Source organism: Danio rerio, chromosome 13 (genome assembly GCF_049306965.1).
Source record: "Danio rerio strain Tuebingen ecotype United States chromosome 13, GRCz12tu, whole genome shotgun sequence".
NCBI lineage: Eukaryota > Metazoa > Chordata > Actinopteri > Cypriniformes > Danionidae > Danio > Danio rerio.
Window position 1 is genome coordinate 31,332,804 of NC_133188.1, and position 23,621 is coordinate 31,356,424.

A 23,621-nucleotide genomic window follows, 5' to 3' on the forward strand; every position below is an offset into this window, starting at 1 on the left:
CTCAAAACACGCTAAATCGGTTCACTTGGGCCCAAAATGCGCCAAAGCCTGAAACTGAAAGCGAGGCGTGACTTTTAAGGAACAGTTTCATATGGATTTATTAATCATTCTTACTGTTCAATGAATGCAAATTGTCGTAGGTTATTAAAGACTCAAACCCCTCACTAGACACGAAAGCTGCGCACCTTCAGCAAACCTCCTAATTCCTGCAGCACGAGGGCTTTATGATTGTTTGAGCGTCAAAAGTGGCTGATCTGTTCAGCGAAATATTTGACTGCATGTCACTGCATGTGAAACGACATGACTAAAGAAATCACCACTGTGCTGAGCGAGAGCACTTCTGAACAGCGCATCATCGATGACGTAAGCGTGCCTAAACCCAAATGTAATGTGGGTGCGGGCCGTTGGGGGAGACAGGAGGTTGGACAAGCGTGCTTTGGCCCAGTTCAAGGCAACTGTACATAGTGTTAGTACGCCCTAACACTTTGTTACTCTTACAACTGGGATCGACGATAAGACTTTTGTCAGGTATTGTAAATGGTGCCAAAGAAAATTTCACTCCATGAAATCCAATTCTGATTTTCAAAGGCTTAATTTGTGAGGTTAGGAAACTTTCTCATTCAATTTCTCCTTCTCTAACAGATATCATTTCCCAGTGGATTAATTAAAGACCTAAATGACCTTTAACTGCATGTGTGTTTAAAGACACTGCTATCAGCATGTCATTCTGAGATCTGCATATCATTACTTCACAAAGATACAAATTAATATGCCATGTGTGGCAACAAACACAACTTAGGCACAGTGGATCCTGCAGGTAATTGCTAAGTTACCCACAGTATGAGAAAGCTGCATGGTATCACAGGTGCTAATACTTGTTTTTCCCAGCGCTCGTACCTTTGATGTAGTCCCGGATTGAGGAGTGTCATCATCTATTAATGTACTCGTAATATGTGGCCTGCGAAATGTCATGTTAGTGCTTCGGTTGTGTTTACTTGTGATTGAGCTCCAAGAGACATCTTTTGTTATGTAAATCAATCCCACAGCATGATACCCTGCCACAGATTCAAGGTTATTACAACACACGTTCATCCTGTCGCTGTGCTGTTTCATTCTGGTTAAAAGAGCATCATGAATCTCCAAGGCTGCGTTAGAGGAAGATGATGAAATATACAAGGGAAAGAGACTTTAACCATCAAAATAATAATAATAAAAAATGATTGATTGCATGCTTGGATGCTTCAGATTAGCACTTACTTGGGTGTCCTTGAAATGAAAGAGCTCGCAAAGTTACTTCTGTCATTTAGAGATCTGCTTGCGTGACCAGCATACATCCGGCCTCGTTCTGGAAATCCTTCACACGCTCACATTTTGCAGCTAAATGGGTTGTTCCTGCACTAAAGACTGCAAGCAACAATCCCAGTTAAATTATTATGGCAATTAAGCTATTGAAGCAATTTTGCGGCACATCTTAAAACTCAATTTATTGTACAGCTGAAATGGCAGAATTGAAAACACAACGTTATCAGGTTGATGCATTTTGGCTTGAAAATTAGATTAGGCTCCGAACAAGTGAAACTATTTGAATGCTTCGATTTTTAGTTGAGAACAAGTCTAGCAGCAATTTGTTTCTGTAGCTCCGAGAACAGAGACCTAATGCTGTTAACTGCAGACCAATTGATTCCATTGAGTTATGCTGAGAAAATGTATTGGCTCAAGCCAAATTCGCACAATAATGGAAAGTGATGAAAAGTCATTTCTATGCAAATGGTGTTGACAAATGCATTCTATATTTCCTGCTTATTGTGAAGATCTAAATTGCTTTGCCTCACTCTTATTGAATTGAGACTTAAATTATCGTTTAATCTAGTTGCGCTGTGATCTATTTTCATGGGGCACTGCTTTAATTGGTTGTTATTGCGTTCTGCCTGCTTCTACAGCGTGCACCAGCATTGAAAGGATATTTCTCCATCAATAAACAGCTTTCCTTTTCCACCTCCCCCACCCATGAAAGCCATTAAATAGTCCAGTCCATGCTTTCCTGCGTAGCGTCATCAGCATGAAGGAAGATGGGAGGATTACCAGATTAGATTGACTGCAAAAAATGCACACCAGCACCATTTCCCATGTTGAAGTGTGAGTTCTGAACACCATAAATCCTCCTTATTCCATTGCGCCTCATTTCCTCACTTCTCACAAATTGGGAAAAAACCCACTTGCTCCATGTAATAGAACAGTTCACTTCGGATCAATTCCATTACATTCGAGACCTAAAGCTCACTTCTTGAGTAAACAGGCCATTGTGCCGCTTCGCTTTCATTCTAGATGCAAAGAGATGCACAATAGCAACTGTTACCTGTCAGATTTCAGTCATTTGCAACAAAAGGATGCCCACAATGAGATGGCGTCGCTGACAGTTGCTTCTATTTTCTGTGATTGACATTGTCTGGGCTGACAGGGGGTGCCATGTCGAGGATGGGAGGACAAGGCTGGATGTCACAATCCATTGCTGTCATCGCACTGTGAATGGAGACACGAGGCAGTCAAATAGACATGCCAGTGCTGAAATGAACATCATAAAAGCCTGCAGGCAACGTGTCAGCCATTTTGATTACAATGTAGACTGTTAACTGTAATAAGTTGCTGTGTTGTTTTTTACCTTGATGTTTGTCATGCATCAATGTTTTGTTTATGACATCAGGTGATCCGCTAAACCTGCAGATGGGAATATGCCTGAAGCAAATCGACATCAACAGATTGAGTTCTCAGTCAATCATCTTGTTATTGTGAAAAAAAATGACTTCATATGGAAGCTGACAATTAATTGCCGTAAACAGTACTAAATTGATTCTATGTTGATTAATGGATTGTTTTTTGTGTAGGTAAAACTGATAGCAAAGGAAATTTGGCACGTTTACTGCACATTACAAATGGTCAAAACTATGATATAAAGGCTGATTTATTTAGAGGAAGAGTTTAGCCAAAATCGAAAAAAATCAGTGTATTTACTCGCACCTAGACCTTTCAAGGTGTAGACTTTTTCCACTTCAGTATAGCATAAAAATATGATTTTTAAATTAAAATGTGGTCCTTGGTGATTTATAAAATGCAAGTAGACAGGTAGTATATTGAGAGCTAAAAAATGCAAAACAAATTTACCCTTGGCTCTTGGCAATGCATTGAACAATCAGTGTGTGCAAAAAACTGAACATTATTTACAATATTGTTACCTTTAATCCACAGTCTTGGGACTGAGCGTTCCCAATACTGTTTGCCAAGGCTGTGGATTAAAGTTAATGTAGTAAATAATGTTCAGCGTCCTGCACAGACTAATGGTGTTGCTTCAACAAAGCTCAATATATCATCAGAAGCCACAGGTATGTTTTTATATTTTCCTGTATATATTTTTTGATTCCTAAAATGCCAAAAGAGATTGGATTGGATACTGTTGCAGATAAAAAATGTCCTGTAAAAAAGGAAATTTAACTCTTGGATGGCCACAGAGAAAAATTGACACCATTTTTATTCACTTTTTCTATGAAGACTATATTGAATATCTAAATAAATATCAATAAAACACGGTAATAATAAATCAAATTTTGTCTTGAAATTTTTCATTTAATTTAATATTTTTAATTTAAAATCAATTAAATTAGAATAAGAGACTGAGGAAATTTTGATTACAGTAAATTCAAGAACAAAATTAAAACCATAATTTTAAGCATTGGGTTAAATTTCAACTAAACATCCAACAGCCAAATATTTGAATATTATATGAGAATATAAGACTCTCGTCGAAAAGGCAGAATACAATGCGTGTGATTCATCTCTCGCTCTCTGGTGCGCAGGTGGGGAGGGGGAAATCTCAGTTTGAAGTCTCAGTCTTCCTCATTTCAGCGGACTACAGCAGTGTCTGTCGGACCATCAGCGCAGCCTCATCATTCGGCGCAGTTTTGAGCAGGCTAATCATCGCACCTAGATGACTTTATTGCACTCCAAGCCATGCACGTGACCAAAACAATGACCTGTTGTTATTTTTGGCACTGTTCTCTGCGCTAAACGACTGAGGACTCCCTGTATAGGGAGCATCATCTCAGGGCACGGACTCTCCGGCGGAGCGCAGGACGGGATGGGATCGCAACTGCGCGTTTAGGAACGGGAATGGGAAGTTTAAACGACCGTGGACTGTGGATGCTGTCTAAAAACCACCCGAGGATCGGCTTTAAGGGAAGTTTAAAAAGTAACAATCTGCAATAATCCGTTAATCACCTCTGAAGGAACTGCTCGGTTTGTGCTTCAAATTAAGCAGCTCTGGTTCTTCGGGCACAATGAAATCCATCTTCTACACTCGCTTTTTCATCCTTCTTCCGTGGATCTTGATAGTGATCATCGTGATCGACATCGATACGAAGAGATTATCAGTTCGGAACACGGCCAGCTTTTATTTATCTCGGTTGGGGAATGTACAGCAGCGGCAGGTCGTCAGAACGACTCGGACCAGCAGCAGCAGCACCACCGCCAGCAGCAGCGGGAGAAACGCCACATCTCTCCCGGTCATTTATGCCATCACTCCCACTTACAGCCGAGCGGTGCAGAAAGCAGAGCTCACCCGCTTGGCAAATACGTTCCGCCAGGTCCCACAGTTCCATTGGATCGTGGTGGAGGACGCGAACTCCCACACGGAATTGGTGTCGCGGTTTCTCGCCCGGTGCGGGGTGCGATACACTCACCTGAACGTGTTCACCCCGCGCAGGTTCAAGCGGACCGGGATGCCCCGAGCGACCGAGCAGAGGAACTTAGCGCTCGGCTGGATCAGAGGACACCGGGGCTCCAAAGATAAAGGAGTAGTTTTCTTCGCGGATGATGATAACACTTACAGCCTTGAGTTATTTGAAGAGGTAAGTACGACTCCTTGAGATTATTAGTTGTTTAAGAACAAGGCTGTCAATAGTTTAGATTTGATTAGAAAAAAAAATCACAATAAAAGTGTTACATTTCTAACAGTCTGCTGAAAAACTAAAAGGAAACCATCACAAAAGTTGTGATTTCACTACAAATACCAATTACAAACCACAACCGTAAATATTAAAATCAGTGCCTTTAAAATGTTAATGTAGTAGACTAAAGGTGTAGTTGATTTGGGATAGGTTTTACTCCAATAACCTTGTAAAATCAGGGTCATTTGGTGTAAAGATTGGAACATATTCGATTAGTATGTAAAGATTTTAAAATGCCATCAAGAAGGCAACAATTTACCAGTAGAAATCCACTGGGAGCATTACAGTTCCCATTGAAACCAATATAATTATAACCAATAAAACCACAAAAAAATGTAGTGGTTTCTTTAGCTTTTTTTCAGCAGGGGTGGCAATGAATAGCTCAACTAAACAGAAATAAGAAGCCTAGTCTAAGTTGGAACTAGTTTGTTTATGGTATAGGGTGTTATATGGTCTGCTTGTTGGCCTGGATCAAAATCCATGTGATTCACTGAAAAAAGATTGGCTGGGGCACTATTGTTCTTTTTCACATGTCACAAAATAATATATATATATATATATATATATATATATATATATATATATATATATATATATATAGACAACTACAGCATTAATAAGCACAAATAATAAACAAGAAGTGTGGAAATACACGCTTTACAAATAAACAACTTGGTGTCCTTACACTCTAAAAACAATAAAATAGAAACAAAGTGGAGCCACAATGGAGTCATTTTAAACTGTTTACTCTCGTTATGCAGGCACAAGCAAATATTGCACTCCAAAGGTTGTTGCAATACATTTAAATCTATGCAGCTGGAATAAAAACGTTGGCAATTACTAAAAGGCTGGCAACGCCTCAGTCAAGCTCACTGAATTGTCCCCATAGACATTCATGTGGTGTGTTTTATCATGCCTTCGCCATCTATATCTTATGAGTCTCTGAACATGCACATAAATGAAGGCGACCCAGTATACTGTGTAGCCAAGCAGAGTGAATTAACCCAGTTTAAGGCAGTGGAAGTCACAGAGAAACGACAGAGTGACCTGACAGCTGGGAAATTAGGGTTTGTCTGTCTAAACGGTTGTCTGTGTACAACAGATGAAACAGATAACACTGCAAAGTGATGAGAGATACTTCATTTGACACTTTTGTCTTACAGAGGATCACAATTTTTTCTTTCATTGATAAATTTGCACATTTCTTTAGATACATTTTTGATAATTTCAGTCGTATGCTGCGATTATTTTAGTAAACAGTGTTTCATCTATCTGAAAGTTTCTCTGGAACAAAAAAAAGAGGTGTTGGTCTTTGTTGGTCTTCGTTTGTATAAGAAATATAATGACTATTGTGATGTTAATATATTCAGTCAGGAGTAAATATTTTTTAATGAAACACTGTAAAATTATCCATTAATGTTCCATGTTTTGTGATTTATATTTTCTATTTACTTATACTTGTCCACAGTTTCAATTTACTAGAACTACCATGTTAAGCTGCTTTAACACATTCTACATTGTAAAAGTGCTATAGAAATAAAGATTAATTGAATTGAATTGTAAATCACATTATGGGACCTTGATCTGTCGACGTTGGTGTTGAAAATGTAACCTTACAGTTTAACAAAGTGCTTTTTATACACATTTTTATTGAAACAACATTAAACATAGGGCTGGGCGATTTGGCATAAAATTAAAATCTCTATAAATTGAATAAGTAAATTCTTTTGACTGGTGCGCAGGTATGCGTAGTCTGCGCCAAACTATACACATGCCCATGGCAGAAGTATAATATCAATATAAGTTAAAATCATAATATAATAAGTGTAATTCAGCCTTAACAGAGCGGGGTCATGTGACTCCACACACGGTAGAGAAAGTAATTGAAAAAATCGACCTGGAAAAATTTTATCGATTATAGGTTCTGAATGTCTATTAATGACTTTTCAATGAATTAACTTGATTATGATTCATTCATTCATTTTCTTTTCGGCTTAGTCCCTTTATTAATCTGGGGACTTCACAGTGGAATGAACTGCCAACTTATCCAGCAAATGTTTTTACGCAGCGGATGCCCTTCCAGCTGCAACCCATCCCTGGGAAACATCCAGACACACTCATTCACTATAGACAATTTAGCCTACGCAGAGAGAACATGCAAACTCCACACAGAAACGGCAACTGACCCAGCTGAGGCTCGAACCAGCGAGCTTCTTGCTGTGAGGCGACAGCACTACATACAGTATTGCGCCACTGCATCGCCCGATTACGATTCATGAACGATTATTTTATTGATTTTTTTTAATGTTTTTGCCCTCATACTTTACTGACAAGTTTTGTACAGTAAATATGCTCACATATTACAAGTAAGATATTTTTGAATGTGGGTGCATTACTTGATTTTAAATAATTGAAGTAAACACACACACTATCTACTATCTATGATTATTAATTGAACATCAACGCTGAACAACTGAAATTAAAACACATTGCCTTAAATGTGTACCTCTGCGCTGCCCACTGTCATCACCGCTACAAAACCCACCAATCACAAAGCTTGCGCTACTTGTTATTGTAGACGAGTAAGTAAATTCTTTTGACTAGTGTGCAGGTATGCAAAGGCTGCTCCAGACTATACACATACCCATGGCAGAAGTATAATATCAAAATAATTATAAATCATAATATAATAAGTGTAATTCAGCCCTAACAGAGCGGGGCCATGTGACTCCACACACAGTAGGGAAAGTAATTGAAAAAATTGACCTGGAACAATTTGATCGATTATTGGTTCTGAATGTCGATTAAGGACTTTCAATTAATCGCCCAGCCCTGATAAAACATAGATTCTGTATTGTTACAAACTACAAAAATGTCACTTTATTAAAATTTTCAACATCTAAAGCTGTTGAAGCAAATATGAAAGTCTAATAATTCAATTACAAAGCATGCAAACCCCTATAAAAACAACTAAATTAATTAAGTTTAATTAAGTTTCTTATTTTACAGTGAAGTTAATAAATGTTGGTCAATCAAAACCCAGAATGTTTTCAGAATTCAAATAAAATAAAGTGATTGAGGAAATATGATTGCAATGAATTCAAACACTAAATTACTTCTAACAACCATTTTCGTTCTACTTACAAAAAAGGTATACTAGACAATAATGATAACTATAAAAAATTATGAAATGTCATCTACTAAATGTGTAAATGAAATTGTTAAACTTAAAAATTAGCCACCAAATCACCAATTCACAAAGACAAAATAGTTACCTATTGCAATGTAAGTCTATGCCTGGCCTTTTTGGTTAACTGATGGCACCAAAAAGCTGATATCAGTTAATTGATGAGAGGAAAGGTTTGCATTATGCTCTTTGTCCTCTCTAAAGTAACCCAAAATCTTCTCTGTGTTGGATGTTGTTCAGATGCTGCACTTACAGTTCATCGTCTCATTCATCATCAATTATGCTACCCTTCTTTTATCTCAGCTTTTTTTCCCCTTAGCTGTCCTCTTTTCCTCCGCCACAGGCTTTACCGCTCTCTCCTCATTTCTTCAATGCTTGCTTTGAGGCCTCTCTCCCTTCCTTTGCTTCATTTTGCCTCTCTCCATTTCTCCAGAACACAGCTGGACATGTGGATGAACACATGGAAGAGACCCTGAGGGGTAGAGCGCAGTGTCAGTGTGCTGATGACCCCTGCTCTGCTCAACACAAACACATTACACAGCACAACAATGAGAGTCATTTGGCCACTCTCAACAACCCGTGCTTCATGATGACAAAAATTAACGACACAATGGTTTAATTTAGCACGTACTGTTTTCGCCCAATGAGAAATGCCACATCTCCAGTGATTCATCCTAAGGCGACAGTAACATAAAAGAGCTGTGATGCAAAGTTTTAAAATTGGCTAGAAAAGTACAAGAGATGTGACAGTTGTGAAACAATAGAGGGTTTTTTAAGTTGAGGTAAAGATTAGAGAAGGGAGTTTAGTACAGTGCATTAATGCTCATCGATCAAGTACTTGTGGGAAAAATTGTCTTCGTCTGCTTCAGTGGAGTGTGGAGGATCATTGTACCGATAAATGAGCTAAAATAGCTTCATTATTAATCATGCAAATAAAATCAGTATTATTATTATTTGGTTGTTGTTAAATTTTTAGTCACAAGCTATTTGTATAACACGCAAATGGAGACTCAGTAGTTTGAGGACAAAAAGCTGGCAAATGTCTTTAATTACAACATCTGAACCATGTCTTTTGGTGAGGTAACCATAATCTGTTTTAATAATATAAAATATATTTAATATTTATTAATATACACTTACCGGCCACTTTATTAGGTACCCCTTACTAGTACCAGGTTGGATCCTTTTAAGAACTGGCTTAATCCTTTGTGGCATATATTCAAAATGGTTCTGGAAATATTCCTCAGGGATTTTGATCCATATTGGCATGATAGCATCCCAAAGATGCTCTATTTGATTGAGATCTGGTGACTGTGGAGGCCATTTGAGTACAGTAAACTCATTGACATGTTCAAAAAACCAGTCTGAGATTATTCATGCTTTATGACATGGTGCGTTATCCTGCTGGAAGCCGCCATGAAAAGATGGGTACATTGTGGTCATAAAGAGATAGACATGGCCAGCAACAATACTCAGGTTGGCTGTGGTGTTGACACGATACTCATTGGGTACTAATGGGCCGATTGTGTGCCAAGAAAATATCCCTCACACCATTAAACGACCTCCAGCAGCCTGAACCGTTAGTACAAGGCAGCATGGATCCATGCTTTCATATTGTTGATGCCAAATTCTGACCCTACCATCCTACCAGCAGAAATCGAGACTAATCAGACCAGGCAATGTTTTTCCAATCTTCCATTGTCCAATTTTGATGAGCCTCAGTTTCCTGTTCTTAGCTGACAGGAGTGACACCCGGTGTGGTCTTCTACTGCTGTAGCCCATCTGCCTCAAGATTTGATGTATTGTGCATTCAGAGATGCTCTACTTTAAACCTCAGTTGTAATGAGTGGTTATTTGAGTTACTGTTGCCTTTCTATCAGCTCGAACCAGTTTGACCATTCTCCTCTGGCATCATGAAGGCATTTGCGCCCACATTTCTGCCGCTCACTGGATATTTGCTCTTTTTCTGACCCTTCTCTGTAATTATGCTTGAAAATCCCAGTAGATCAGCATTTCTGAAATACTCAGACCAGCCCGTCTGGCAACAACAACCATATCACATTCAAAGGCACTTAAATCACCTTTCTTTCCCATTCTGATGCTTGGTTTAAACTGAAGCAGATTGTCTTGTCCATGTCTACATGCCTAAATGCAATGAGTTGCTGCCATATGATTGGTTGATTAGACATTTGCGTTAGCGAGCAGTTGGACTAATAAAGTGGAAGCTAATAAAGTGGCCAGTGAGTGTATATGTATAAATGTTGGTATACCTAGGTACAGATTTAGATTTCTAGATTTATTTATTGCTTTTTTATATTATACAAATATCACTGCACTTTAATTCTCATTAGACCTACAGTAGGATGAAATTTGTCTGTATTCAATGTAAGATATGGATTGTAATGCATTTTGCTTGATTTGCAAAAAAATGTATGATCTATAGAAATCTATGTCATATTAGGATTATAACCCTTGTGAAAGCTGTAGTTCCAACCACACAAGTTTGCAAATGTTTGCTGGAACCATTGATTTTGGGAAAAACGAATAGCTGAACTTAGTTGGTGACAAAATAACTTGCAAACATAGTTGGCAAACAGTAATGTAGAAAGGCATCCCAGAACAGTTTTCACATTTAAAACGTATTGCAACATTGAACATGTTAGATTGAATCTTGTCCAATTATAGGACTGTTAAAGTAGTGCTATCCCTGGAGTTTTCTTCTGTTCAGCATCCCTGGAGAATGAATAGGCAGGCAAAAAGAGTCAATGTACTACCACAACATTTTCTTATTTTACAATAAAATAAGTCAGATTACTGCTAAAATACAGAAAACTTAGAAAAAGAGACATTGAATCATTATACTGTAAGTAAAGATGCTACCGTCTGAATAATTAAGGCTTATAATGCAGACAAATGCCTATTTTTTTTTTTAAACTAGAGTAATTATGTACTGTACACATCTGGTATATTGTGGATTTTTTGTAAGTAACAGAGATGCAGATGTATGGAATGCAAAGCAGTTACAATATTTGTAAATGTAATTATGTAAATAATGTGCCAGATTTGTGCTATACTTGTGTGTTTTCACTGTCTGATTTGAGCATCAGTTTCGGGTGGTTCTTTTTCATGTACAGTTGACATGTTGTATACAGTATGTGTATCTATATCTCCTTGCATTTATTGGCCAGAAGGATTAAAGTATGCATAACCGATGTCTGATATCACACATTCTTTGCACGTTGCCAGCAGGTGTTTGAGGATCAAGTACGCATAGAACTTTGCTGCACAAACAATGCATTATCAACATTCAAAATATTGTGTAGTTAACCTGTTTACTGCCATTCAATAGAAATTAAAAAATTACTCCAATCAGAGAGTCAGCAAGAGACATTTAGCTTCACCCACTCACATATAAATCATGTGTCAGACAGTTGTCTGTGCATGTGGTTTTAGTACCCTCTAAATGTACTATTCTCAGCAAACAATACAGATAATTGTCAGAAAGATGTGTAGACAGATAAAATAAAGTCACGTGTACCCTAAAAAAAAATAAAAGTATAAAGTAATCATTTACTCATCCTTCACTTTTTTTCTTTTTCCAAATCTGTATGACTTTCTTCTGTGGAAGAGACAGATGTGATTCATGTGGATTCATGCAATTAGAAAGCATGAGTGAATGCAAATTCCCATGAAAACAACAACAAAAAACTGATAATTACCCAATTTTCTTTTTTCTTTTCTTTAAATATTTTTGATAAACTTTGGTAACCGTTTTTAATCCCATTGACTTCTATTATATATTTTTTTGTACAATGCAAGAGTATCGATACAAAAAACATTTTGTTACAAGCATTCTTTTTGTCGGATAGACCATTAAAGGTGCAGTATTACACCCAGTGGTTGAACTATCTATTGCATTCCTGGATCAAAACAAACGCAGGTGCAGGTTGTCAGATTCAGGACCAAAAGGAGCGAGTCTTGAGCCTAAAGGCTGATTTAAATTGTATTTTAAATAAAAAGCAATGGGACGCAAAGGAATATTCTCCATATTAAAAGGAATTTTTGTTCTAACCAACTCCTTGATATTATAAATTAGAAACAGTTTTTATTTCTATGAACATCAGTAATTTTTTATTTATTTTTTGCTTTAATCTAATGAAGAGAATAATAAGACTAAGGTGTTTACATGAGTTGCTTTTTCAATGTTTCTTTCAGGATCCTTTATTGTTATAGCACATAATTCGATTATTATCATTGCGTCACCACAATATCCGCATTTCCTCTGGAGTTTCATGCAATTTTGGGTGTTTCATTTTTGATTTGTAGACTTTAACTGCAGTTTGGCACTTTCACTTTGATTCACAAACATTTCATGCTTTAATAATGCAACTGAAATCTGCATACTCCACATGTCTTAATTCGATTTCTCTTTATGATCTTAATTTGATTAAATGAATTGCTGTTTACATGATTAACTCTTAATCAAAGTATTGTCTTAATCACATTAAAATCGAATTATTGGTGTCCATGTAAACCTAGTCATAGATCACCTCAGGTACACCTCATGTGCTTTATTTCTGAGTTAAATGCTAATAATTTGAGTTTGAATGTCGTTTAACATGACATTTATTGCCATACTACTGAAAGCAGCAGCAGATAGTTCACCTCAGATCTTAAAAATGAAATATACCGTTTGAAATTGAACTTCAGAACTGTGACTCAAAACCAACACATACTGTATCAGTGATTCAGCATCTACATTTAATGTTAAAGAGGTTTAATATGTATTAATTAGATTATAAACCTTATCATTCCGTGAGTGAGTGTGTATTCTGTGCTTCTGAATGGCTATATTTAAATTTCGTGTTTCGTCTGATGCAAGCAGCCAAATTGCTAATCACTGCAAATCTCGTCACATAGCGTGTTGTTAGGACACAGGGTTAAAATGTAACCTATATTATTTGCTCATTTATAACCTCATGTGGAACTCTGAATCTGCGGCTCATTTCAAAGTCTGCTACTGTTCACCAGGACGTCACATTTCGGTCACGAGTGCATGCTTTGAAAGCCTTCCTGACTGAATGAATGAAGTACTCTGTTTTCCACCAAGGCAACCTGGGGTGCTGAATTATAATTGGCTAAAGTAGCAGTGGGTGTGTTAAAAGAACCAAAAAAAAAAAAGACAGCGCAACTCACATTTTCAAAGCAGAAAATCTGACTTCAGCAATGATTTTCAAATAAAAAAAAGGTTTACTTGGCATGTTTATTAAATGTCTGCAATCATATTTTATTATTTTTATGCTTTAAAAATTGAACATACAGCACCTTTAAATCCAACGAGCATGTGCAGCACTACTGAAAATGTAACTGAATGACCAATTCAATAGCAGTACTTTACCATAAAAATAAATTAAGCTGAGGTTATAGTGAGCTGTGGCAGATAAAGAGAGTAGAATAAACATTGGAATAAGTGCTATCCTAGTTGTTTTGCACAAGAATAAAATAATGAGAGAAGCGTTTGTGTTGATTTTTTTTCTCTACATATGCAGTAAAGCTTCTCTTGTTTCAAAGATTTCCAGATATTCTTGAACGTGAGAAAAGAAGACTAATTAAAAAGTTTTTATTGTCATATTTTGCTGTGCATGTACTGTCAGAAAAAGTCACATTTATGCTGCTACCCTGCCTCGTAGCTTCGGTACAACATCACAGCAAATTCTACATCTGATTTATTGTTCTCAGTTGTAACTTGTCTTTCCCTGGAAATATAGTTCCTTTCTAGATCCAATTTTGCTGTTGCATTGTTTGAATCCTCTCCGGAACTGTCAGGCAGCACGTACAGTTGTGTTATCGAAGGTGATTTTGCTTCTCTAAAGATATTGAACACACTCGTCTACTACAAATTTATGTGTCTGCACTCTGTTGTCAAAATGGGGCCAGAATTTCTTATTCCCTGTCCCTGCAGAAAACACGTGGGTCACAAAAGCTGCCAAATACAGATGCCTTGCCATCGTCGTCTGTAGCCTGAGAGCTCAATACAAAGATCTGTGTATGTGACATTGCATTTGATGGCTGTGCCTGTTGCTCTTGTTGTGATCCTCAATGCAAAAGGATGCTTGGCACCTGCAGATGACAGTCTCTTTACTATAGAGAATTCTCTGACTTTGCCTTTGAGCTGTGTTACACTTTAAGAGCACCATTATGGAGATGGAGCCTTTGAAGCGAGGGAGGAGGACAGGCATTAGAAACACAGCTAAAGGCCCGGCAGTTTGGGCTTCAAAGCTTGTCCATTGCATACGGCCGGCAGCCACAGACAACGTCACCCGACTGCGTGCTGCACTCACATAAATAGCACAACCATTAAATATTCAAAGGCGACTCTGACCATTTGTTTGAGGAATTGCAGCAACGCTCATTCCCCCAGTGGCAAATAGTTTTTATTTTGTATTATATATGAAGGAATGGAAGAGAAAGGGGACTCTTTCAGTAGCAGCATGTTTAAAATTCCTCAAGGAAGATGGGATCTTGTTGGAAATGACAGTTTTAGTGTTGCCGGGTGGTTCAATCAGATGTGATGGTGTTTATGAAACTGAAGAGCGATGCATGCTGGCTCCAGCTGAATGCAGGTGGACTGACTTATTTATGCTGAAAATGAGCCAGGATTTTATAATAAGCCACGCTGTATGTGGCGATGCTATACTCACTCCTTTAAAAATAATAGAACAAGTATTCTGTATGGTTGTCAGCACCAGAGCTCTAAGTTAAAGCTGTAGCTTAATGTTTTTTAACCAGTCTTCATTTTATGATGATTCTTTTGTGGATTGTGTTGAAATTGACTTTTTTTTTTTACTCATGAGCCACATTTGTCTTGCGTGCTTTTAGGTGACCAGCAATTCAAACTACTAGCTATATTTAAAAGATTATTTCTCCCAAAAATGAAAATTCCTTTATTAATTACTCACTCTTGTGTTATTCTAATCCCCTCATCTTCAAATCATAATTTAGGATATTTTAGATAGTATCTGAGAGCTTAGTTTACCATCCTTAGTTCTGAGATGTTCAATGCTCAGCATAGAAAACAAAATATTTTCAAAATGGGCAGTACAACATTTTGCCATTGAAGTCAGCTGTGTAACACAGAATCGTTGTATTGCCCATAGTAAAACTTGATCTGATACAGAAGACATTGGTGAACAAATGTTGTTTTTGCACACATATACTGTATGTATGGGATAATCAACGACTTGCCGTGTGTTAAAGGATTTTAATGTCCGACATGGAGGTGAAGGATCACCCACCGCGCAGCTTGAAAAACTTGATTTTGTGGCATAATTGATGAGTATTTGTCTAATTTTGTGGATTTTTTGTTTGTTATTAACAGTACTCATCGGCTTCCTGTGCATCACGTGTGAGTGGTAACTACGAACGTTTGGGAGAAGAGCATTTATTTCAGTGATCAAAACTTACTGGAACTACCTAAGCGCTGTAACGAAAATAATGCATCCTTCATCTAATCAGAATCAAGAATTTCTACAGTATTTAAATTTTTTGCTGCACTGAAGTGTTTTTGGAGGTTCGTATGATTACAGTTGAACTGCTGAAGTACAATACAATGTTTAGAGAATTTTTATGGCTCTTTTTCTGAACTTTGAATGTCTCTGAACCATTGCTGTCTATAGAGGGATGAGTTAGCTCTTGGATTTCATCCTAAATATCCTAATTTGTGTTCTGAAGATGAAAAAAAGACGTCTCAGTGGATTGAAGTGATGATTTGATGATATGAGGGGAAGAAATTAAAAACAGAATTACAATTTTTGGAGGAACTAACCCTTCAATATACAAATTGATTCAACATTTGAGTATGTGCACTTACAGTAATCTACACATATTACATAAACCGCACTAAAAGAACCCTAAGTGAACAATAAAGGCCCAAAGATACATAGATATACAGTAACGTGCAAAGTGGTCTAGTTATTTGCCATTTTATTGTAAAATTTACAGTTGCTCTGTCTTTTGCAGATGCGCTCAACTAGGAGAGTGTCAGTGTGGCCTGTGGGACTGGTCGGAGGCCGGAGGTACGAGCGTCCACTGGTGGAGAAGGGGAAAGTGGTCGGTTGGTACACAGGCTGGAAGGCCGACAGACCATTTGCAATTGACATGGCTGGTAAGACAGCACTATCTCTAACTGCTGCTTTTCTGGCACTCATTTTCCCCTCTATTGTACATTTAAGAGTACAAGTTAATTGTTGTATAAGGTTAGAATTGAAGAGTATAGATGCAAAAGCCTCTAAGTGCTATCTTAAATTTCTTTCTAAAATGAGCATTTTTCTCACCCTCTTATGTTTATGTTCAGTTATTTAGAAGAAATTTCAGATGGCACTTTTGCATTTGAACTCTTCAGCTGTAATGGAACATGTAGTTATTTCTAGTGAGTAGAATGTAACAGACAATCTACTGACTAGACACACTGTAACTCCATGTCCACTTACAAAGATGTTACCCAAATGAGCCAAAAAAACAACAACAACAACATATAAATGAACAACTGACAGTGATCATGTTTAAGTGTGTGGCGTATACAAAAATATTAAAGTTTACAAATATTCAACTATTTTATTAAAAGAAAAAGTGATTTTATGCATATTCATTTCTTTAAAAAGTAAGGTCCAAAGTCTAGAAAGACTGCGGATTCTGGATACAGTTGCAAACACAAGATCAGGCTTATGTATTTTTTGTGTAGCCAGACCATCAAACTCACAGTCAAAAGTATGGATCTACTGTAAATCTGATCACATATTTCCAAGTGACAAAAAACAACCAATCAGCATTAGGCGATTTGTTATGTTTAAGGTTTTTATACCTGGCCCGAAAACATTGTCACGCCATTGTCCCTAATTGCCTCTCATAATTGTTAGATAATTATCAAAGATGTAAAGACAATGGCTTTCTTCAGAATGAAAGGATTTGTCATCATATCATTTGTTTCCAGACGGACAGTTAAAAAATGAAACAAACACTTATCAGATGATGACTTTGAAACTCTTCAAGACTAATTATTATATTATGTTGCTTTATAAAAACGCAGCATTAGCACATTGATACACTAGTGATTTATTCACCTGTATTTATGTATTCGACCTGTGGCATGCTGAAATTTCACCGATACCTGCTTTTTATAAAAAGTCTAACTAGTTAATGCAGGCGTCATGAAAAACCAAAAAGAACAGACAAAAAAATAAAAACTTGGATCACCCCTTAACATTACCTGCCTCACTAACCTTGTGTAACAGATATATTTTTGACAATATTCCACTTTTAAAAACATGTTTCTGGCTTCTAGTTTTCTGTCACACGGCTGGTTTTAAATTCCAGAACTCATTCACACAAATGACAAAAAAATAGAGGGGTTTTTTCATCATCCATCTGAAAGGATCCATTTGAGTTACATTTATTCATTAGGCAGATGCTTTTATCCAAAGTGATTTACAGTGCATTAAATTTATACATTTTTATCAGTGCGTCTGGGAATCAAACCCACGACCCGTGGCATTGCAGGTGAGCTACTGTGACCAATTAAACATCCATCAACAGACTTGATAAAAGACATTTTTAAAGTTCAGACCCATTACTGTAAATGACTTAAAAGTATTGCAGAAGCATTAGCCTGAGCATTACGTCTTCCAGTTTCACCACAAGCTATCTCATTTTTATTTAATGCTGTTAAGGTATTGAATGCCCTCCATCCATAACTCCATCTTCGCTGCTTCTGGAGGATATTCAGGCCACGTTATAGCATGTGCTGCCGATAATCGTAACATCAGCTGTTCGAGAAGCAGCTTGCTAGCTCAGATAAGCAGATGGGACTTCTTTGCAGTTTGGTCGTGTTGATACTTTCCAGACTGCCCTTCACTGAAGTCTTTTCAAACAGGCATGTAAAATTGGCCCAAAGCGAAGGCAGCAAAGAGCTTCCTATATAGAGAGACCGTGCAAACTGAATGCTCTGAGCTGAGGAGAAAAAAAATCTGTGAAACACCAGAGAGTTTTTATCCTACACTATACTTGTTATAACACAGTGGCAGTGTTTAAAAAAGACGGTGTTTTGAAGTGTTTCACAAGTAAGGGATTTTTACTTGGGTTGATTATTAGTCAGACTATTAAAAAAAGTTAATAATATAAAGTATCGTTCACAAAAAATGAAAATTCTTCTCGTTCCAAACCTGTTTGAGTTTCTTTCTACAGTTGAACACAAAACAAGATATATTGACTGAAGAATGTTGGAAAAAAACAGCCCTTCACTTACCGTGGATGTGATTGTTTTTTTTTTTTTTCATTATTCATTTGAATATCATGTTCTGTGTTCAACACAAGAAATTGATGAAGGTTTCAGTATGAGTACATTTACAGGCCAATCTCAAATTTTCCTTTCATTGGCAAAATCATTGAAAAAGTTGTTTTCAACCAGGTTAACAAATTCTTAAACTTCAACTATAAAGATAATCAGTGATATGCCTAAATACAGATTCAGGTAAACTAACAGTGCTGGTACTGCTCGATCTCAGGGCTGCATTTGACACTGTCGATCACAGCATACTTCTGGATAGGCTGGAAACAAGACTGGAAGACAGTCAGACAGTTGCAGCTCATTCAGATTGCTGCGGCCAGGATTCTGACCAGAACCAGGAAATCAGAGCACATCACACCTGTCCTCAGATCTTTACACTGGCTCCCAGTTACATTCAGAATATATTTTAAAGTTTTATTACTTGTCTATAAATCACTAAATGGTCTAGGACCTCAATACATTACAAATATGCTGACTGAATGCTGGCATCTCCTCAAATAACTCATTCATTCATATTCGGCTTAGTCCCTTTATTTATCAGGGGTCGCCACAGCAGAATGAACCACCAACTTACCTAGTATATGTTTTACACAGCGGATGACATTCCAGCTGCAATCCAATTCTGGGTATACACACTCTCACATTCACACACATAAGCTATGGACAATTTAGTTATTTTAATTCACCAATATACCACATGTCTTTGGAGCACCGGAGCACCCGGAGGAAATCCATGTGAACATGGGGAGAACATACAATCTCCATACAGAAATGCCAACTGACACAGCCGGGACTCAAACCAGCCACCTTCTTGCTGTGGGGTGACAGTGCTAACCACTGAGCCTCTGTGTCACCCTCCAAAAAATATCTTTAAATGTTCATCCATTCATTTTCTTTTTGGCTCAGCCTCTTTGTTAATCTGGGGTCGCCACAGCAGAATGAACTGCCAACTTATTCAGCATATTTTTACACAGCGGATGCCCTTCCAGCTGCAATCCATTACTAGGAAACATCCATACACACTCATACACCACGGACAATTTAGCCTACCCAATTCACCTGTACCACATGTCTTTGGACTTGTGGGGGAAAGCGGAGCACCCAGAGGAAATCCACGTTAACACAGGGAGAGCATGCAAAATCCACACAGAAATGCCAACTGTCTCAGCCGAGGCTCGAACCAGCGACCTTCTAGCTGTGAGGTGACAGCACTACCTACTGCACCACCAAGTCCGCACTTTATTTGTTAATTGAAATAAAATATTAGTTTTAAATGCTAGATTTTAAGTTTCTCAAACTAATTTAGATAAGAGCATGTGATATGATTGATCTGTAATCATTAGTAAGCCAATTCAATCAATCCAAACTCACTCTAAATAGCCCATCTAGTATTACTCCCTTATCATAATTTTTTGAAGAATCCCCCATCCACCCCATTTCCCCCTTTTCCTCCTTTACCAGGGGGAGCTCTCAAGAACTATAGCTGATCTCGTACCCCCTTACTGTACATGCTCATCGACCAGGTGGCAGCCCTGGGCTCAAATTTCTTAGAACTCAGGGTTCTCTTTTGGCTCCCTGCTAATATTATCAAGCAATATCTAAGTGCAAACTGTTGTTGCTTAATTTATTTTTCAAGAGTTTGCACTTAAATATTGCATGATAATATTACCAGGGAGCCAAAAGACAATTTTGCAGCTGATATCAGAACAGCAGAAACCGTTACTACTTCACCAATGTCACAGCTGCGCAATCATTACCAGATTTCTGTTGTGTTTGCGATTAGGAAAAACGCTTATCACAAGCGGGCATTTCTTCTTTCTGTTTGCTGTACTATTCTGCAGAAACGAAAACAAGAAACTCATTAGAAACAAACAGATGGTCAACCGAAAAATTAACTCAGGGTTACACAAAGAGTGCCCAACACAAAATACATACATTCCTGACATACTGTAAGTCCCATCTCACACTCAATTCAATTACTATGGTATAAATACAACATACAAAAGAGAGAGATTGACTTAGAATGTCACTCACCAATTTAATAATGTTTTAATGAGCTGTAGTTTGAAAACACGAAAATCTATTCTCTGCTAATGGCTTATTATGCGGTCTCTGTCGACATCTTGTGGATGGACAACATAAACCGTCTTTGCTCTCAATGACAGGCTGATGGATGCTGACGCACAGTATCTCAGAAATTATAAATATCAAAAATAGGCACTATCCTTATAAATAAACTGCATAGATTCAATCTAAACAACAACATTCTCACCTAAAAAAGCTTCAAATGTACATTATGTTGTCAAACAGCTGCAATATTGGTCACACTGTGGTGTGTTCATTCATCTGCTGCCACTCTATGTGGGCGGAGTAATACACAAGAGTGAGAAGGCTGTACGACTGTTGTGATTATGGGAATATCACACAGCTACCACCCAATCAGATTCAAGAACCAGACAGAACTGTTGTATAATATAATGAGCAAAACAAATCCCAAAAGCACATAGTAAACAATAGTTAAATAATAATATTATGCTTTTGTCACAGATAAAATAATACACCTGTAATGTTTAATAAAAAGTTTTGAAAATTTAAACCTAAATAACATCTAAATATCAAATATTTGTATTAAACTTAATAATTTTTAATGAAAATTTGTTAGTGAAGCAGTCAAGCAAAGCGCTAGCAACACCAAAGACATGAGATCCCAGGGAAAACTGAAGAAATGTCTACTACTAGAAACAATAGTATATAGTACTAAAGTTGATGACTTATTCAACTTATTTTATGTGAGCCATCATTGGTTTGTCAAACTCACCCCAAACACACACTGTTGGTTTAACACTCATCTCATCACAAGATCTCCCAATAATCAGTGAACATGCACTTTTCAGTGTCTTCACTACACTATACTAAGTTGCTTTCCAGAAACTTCACCCTCTCTGTTTTCACTGGTGAAACAAGCTGCAAACTTCAACTTCTCTGCTGAGCTCATCAAGCCTTTAGGAAAGAGCTTAAAACACACTTCTCCCACAAGCACTTAACTAAAACCAACCATAAATAAAGGCACTTTCTATAATAACTCCTGCCACTTGGCACTGTGTACTGCGGATATCATTGGCTCTTCGGATAAATTGCTTGTGATGTTTCACATGAGTAAAAAGATTTAGATAAATTGAGATAAGAGAAGATTCAGATGTCTGCTAAATGACTAAAGGCATAGTCACACTATGTACAGTTAACTTGAACCAGGCCAAAGCACGGTTGTCCCCCCTTTTGTCTTCCCCGACGGCCCGCACTAACATTACATTAGAGCCTTGGCACGATTACGTCATCAATGCTGCGCTCTTCAGTAAGTGCTCTCGCTCAACACGGTGATTTTTTTTAGTCATGTCGTTTAAGTCGTTTGATATGCAGTGACACGGAGTCAAATATTTAGCCGAACAGATCAGCTACTTTTGACGCTGATAAACAACCATAAAGTCCTCGTGCTGCAGGAATTGGAAGGTTTGCTGAAGGTGCACAGCTGTCATGCAGTGAGAAGTTTTAGTCTTTAATAAACTACGACAGTTTGTGTTTATTGAATAGTAAGAATAATTAATTAATCCATATGAAACAGTCCCTTAAAAGTCACGTCTCGCTTTCAGTTTCGGGCTTAGGCATGTTTTGCACTAACACACAAGCGTACCGCGCCAAAGCCCAAGTGAACCACGCTCAGGCACACCTCTTCCAACCGGTCCTGGGCCGGCCAAGTGAACCATGCCTGAGCCCGATTCAGCGCACTCACACTTCTCAAATGATCCGAGAAACAGGCCTGGGCATGGTTCGGATAGCATAGTGTGAGTAGGCCCTAAATGTAAGTTGGAAGCTGTGTGCTGAGTTTCCAAGTCTGCTTAAAATATGTGACTTTAGGCTAAGTTGCATTAACAAAATCACTAGTTGCTCTTTGAGAAAATCTGACATGCAAATTTGTTTCTTATACATTTTGGGTGGTTGTATCATTCATTCATTCATTCATTAATTCATTCATTCATTCATTCATTCATTCATTCAATGATTAATTCATTCATTTTTTTCTTTTTGCTTAGTCCCTTCATTAATTAGAGGTCGCCACAGCAATATGAATTGCCAACTTATCCAGCATATGTTTTACACGGCGGATGGCCTTCCAGCTGCAACCCATCACTGAGAAACAACCATACACTCTTGCATTCACACACACTACGGCCAATTTAGCTTATTCAATTCACCTACAGTATAGCACATGTTTTTGGACTGGGGGAAACTGGAATACCCAGAGGAAGCCCACGCTGACACAGGGAGAACAGAGGGTGGCTGTACCGTAAGCTGTAAAAAAATATATTATCGGTTAGTCATAACAACATATGTTTTCATTTTCATTTATTAAAATAATGTAAGTTAGCCCTGTTTTAACTTTATTCCTTTTTAGTCACACAAGCTGTTTTAAGTTTAACGTAAGTTAAAATAACTTAAGTTTAATTTGATTTAACTTAAATTTAAGGTAATTGTGATTTTTAAAGTGTAGCAACCTTACTCAATTATAGTTACTATTTTTTTTAGTAATGCATAAATAAAACACTAGCAGCAGTTGCTCTTGCCAATGTCCTAAAGTTGTGGCAAATTTAATTAAGAAATTGCATTTTCTAATGCATAGTTTTAAGAAACTCTGTCAAACAATACGGTCACCAAACAAGTTTGTAATTAAAGTTCACACATTGCATGGCGTGATCTTGTGTAGATTTTAATCTTTTTTCTTTATCTGAATCTTGTCATTTCACACTAACTAAGCATTTGATGCTTTAATTAAATGGTCACTGAGCCACAACTTCTGGCTAAAATGTTTGATGTCTTTGAAATGAAGAAAAAACATGGGTCTTTACATCACAAGTTGATTAGGGTCATATTTTAGGTGATAAATTTAAATTCTGCTCTGTACCTCACAGAAAACTACTGTTTCTGCCATTTTGCACTGTCTGTGACTGCAATATATCATCATTTGAACTACTTTTGTTGCCACCTTTGACATTTTTTCTATGAATTATTGAAATTGCACTTGTCTCTTAACACTTTGTTT

The 23,621-nt window shown here is 37.4% G+C and overlaps 1 protein-coding gene across 5 annotated transcripts in view; it reads left to right on the forward strand.

Moving 5' to 3' along the window:
* The first annotated feature begins 3,880 nt into the window (after positions 1-3,880).
* b3gat2 (beta-1,3-glucuronyltransferase 2 (glucuronosyltransferase S)) overlaps positions 3,881-23,621 on the forward strand; it is a 58,079-nt gene continuing 38,338 nt past the window's right edge. Inside the window, exons 1-3 of one of the 5 annotated variants that reach the window (XR_012388533.1) lie at positions 3,881-4,898; positions 15,563-15,754; positions 15,861-16,040. Coding sequence is in view for 3 of the 5 variants with exons in the window: in XM_073919501.1 (XP_073775602.1) it covers positions 4,329-4,898; positions 8,618-8,803 (756 nt within the window). In the remaining 2 variants the exon portion in view is untranslated. 5 annotated transcript variants of the gene reach the window in all.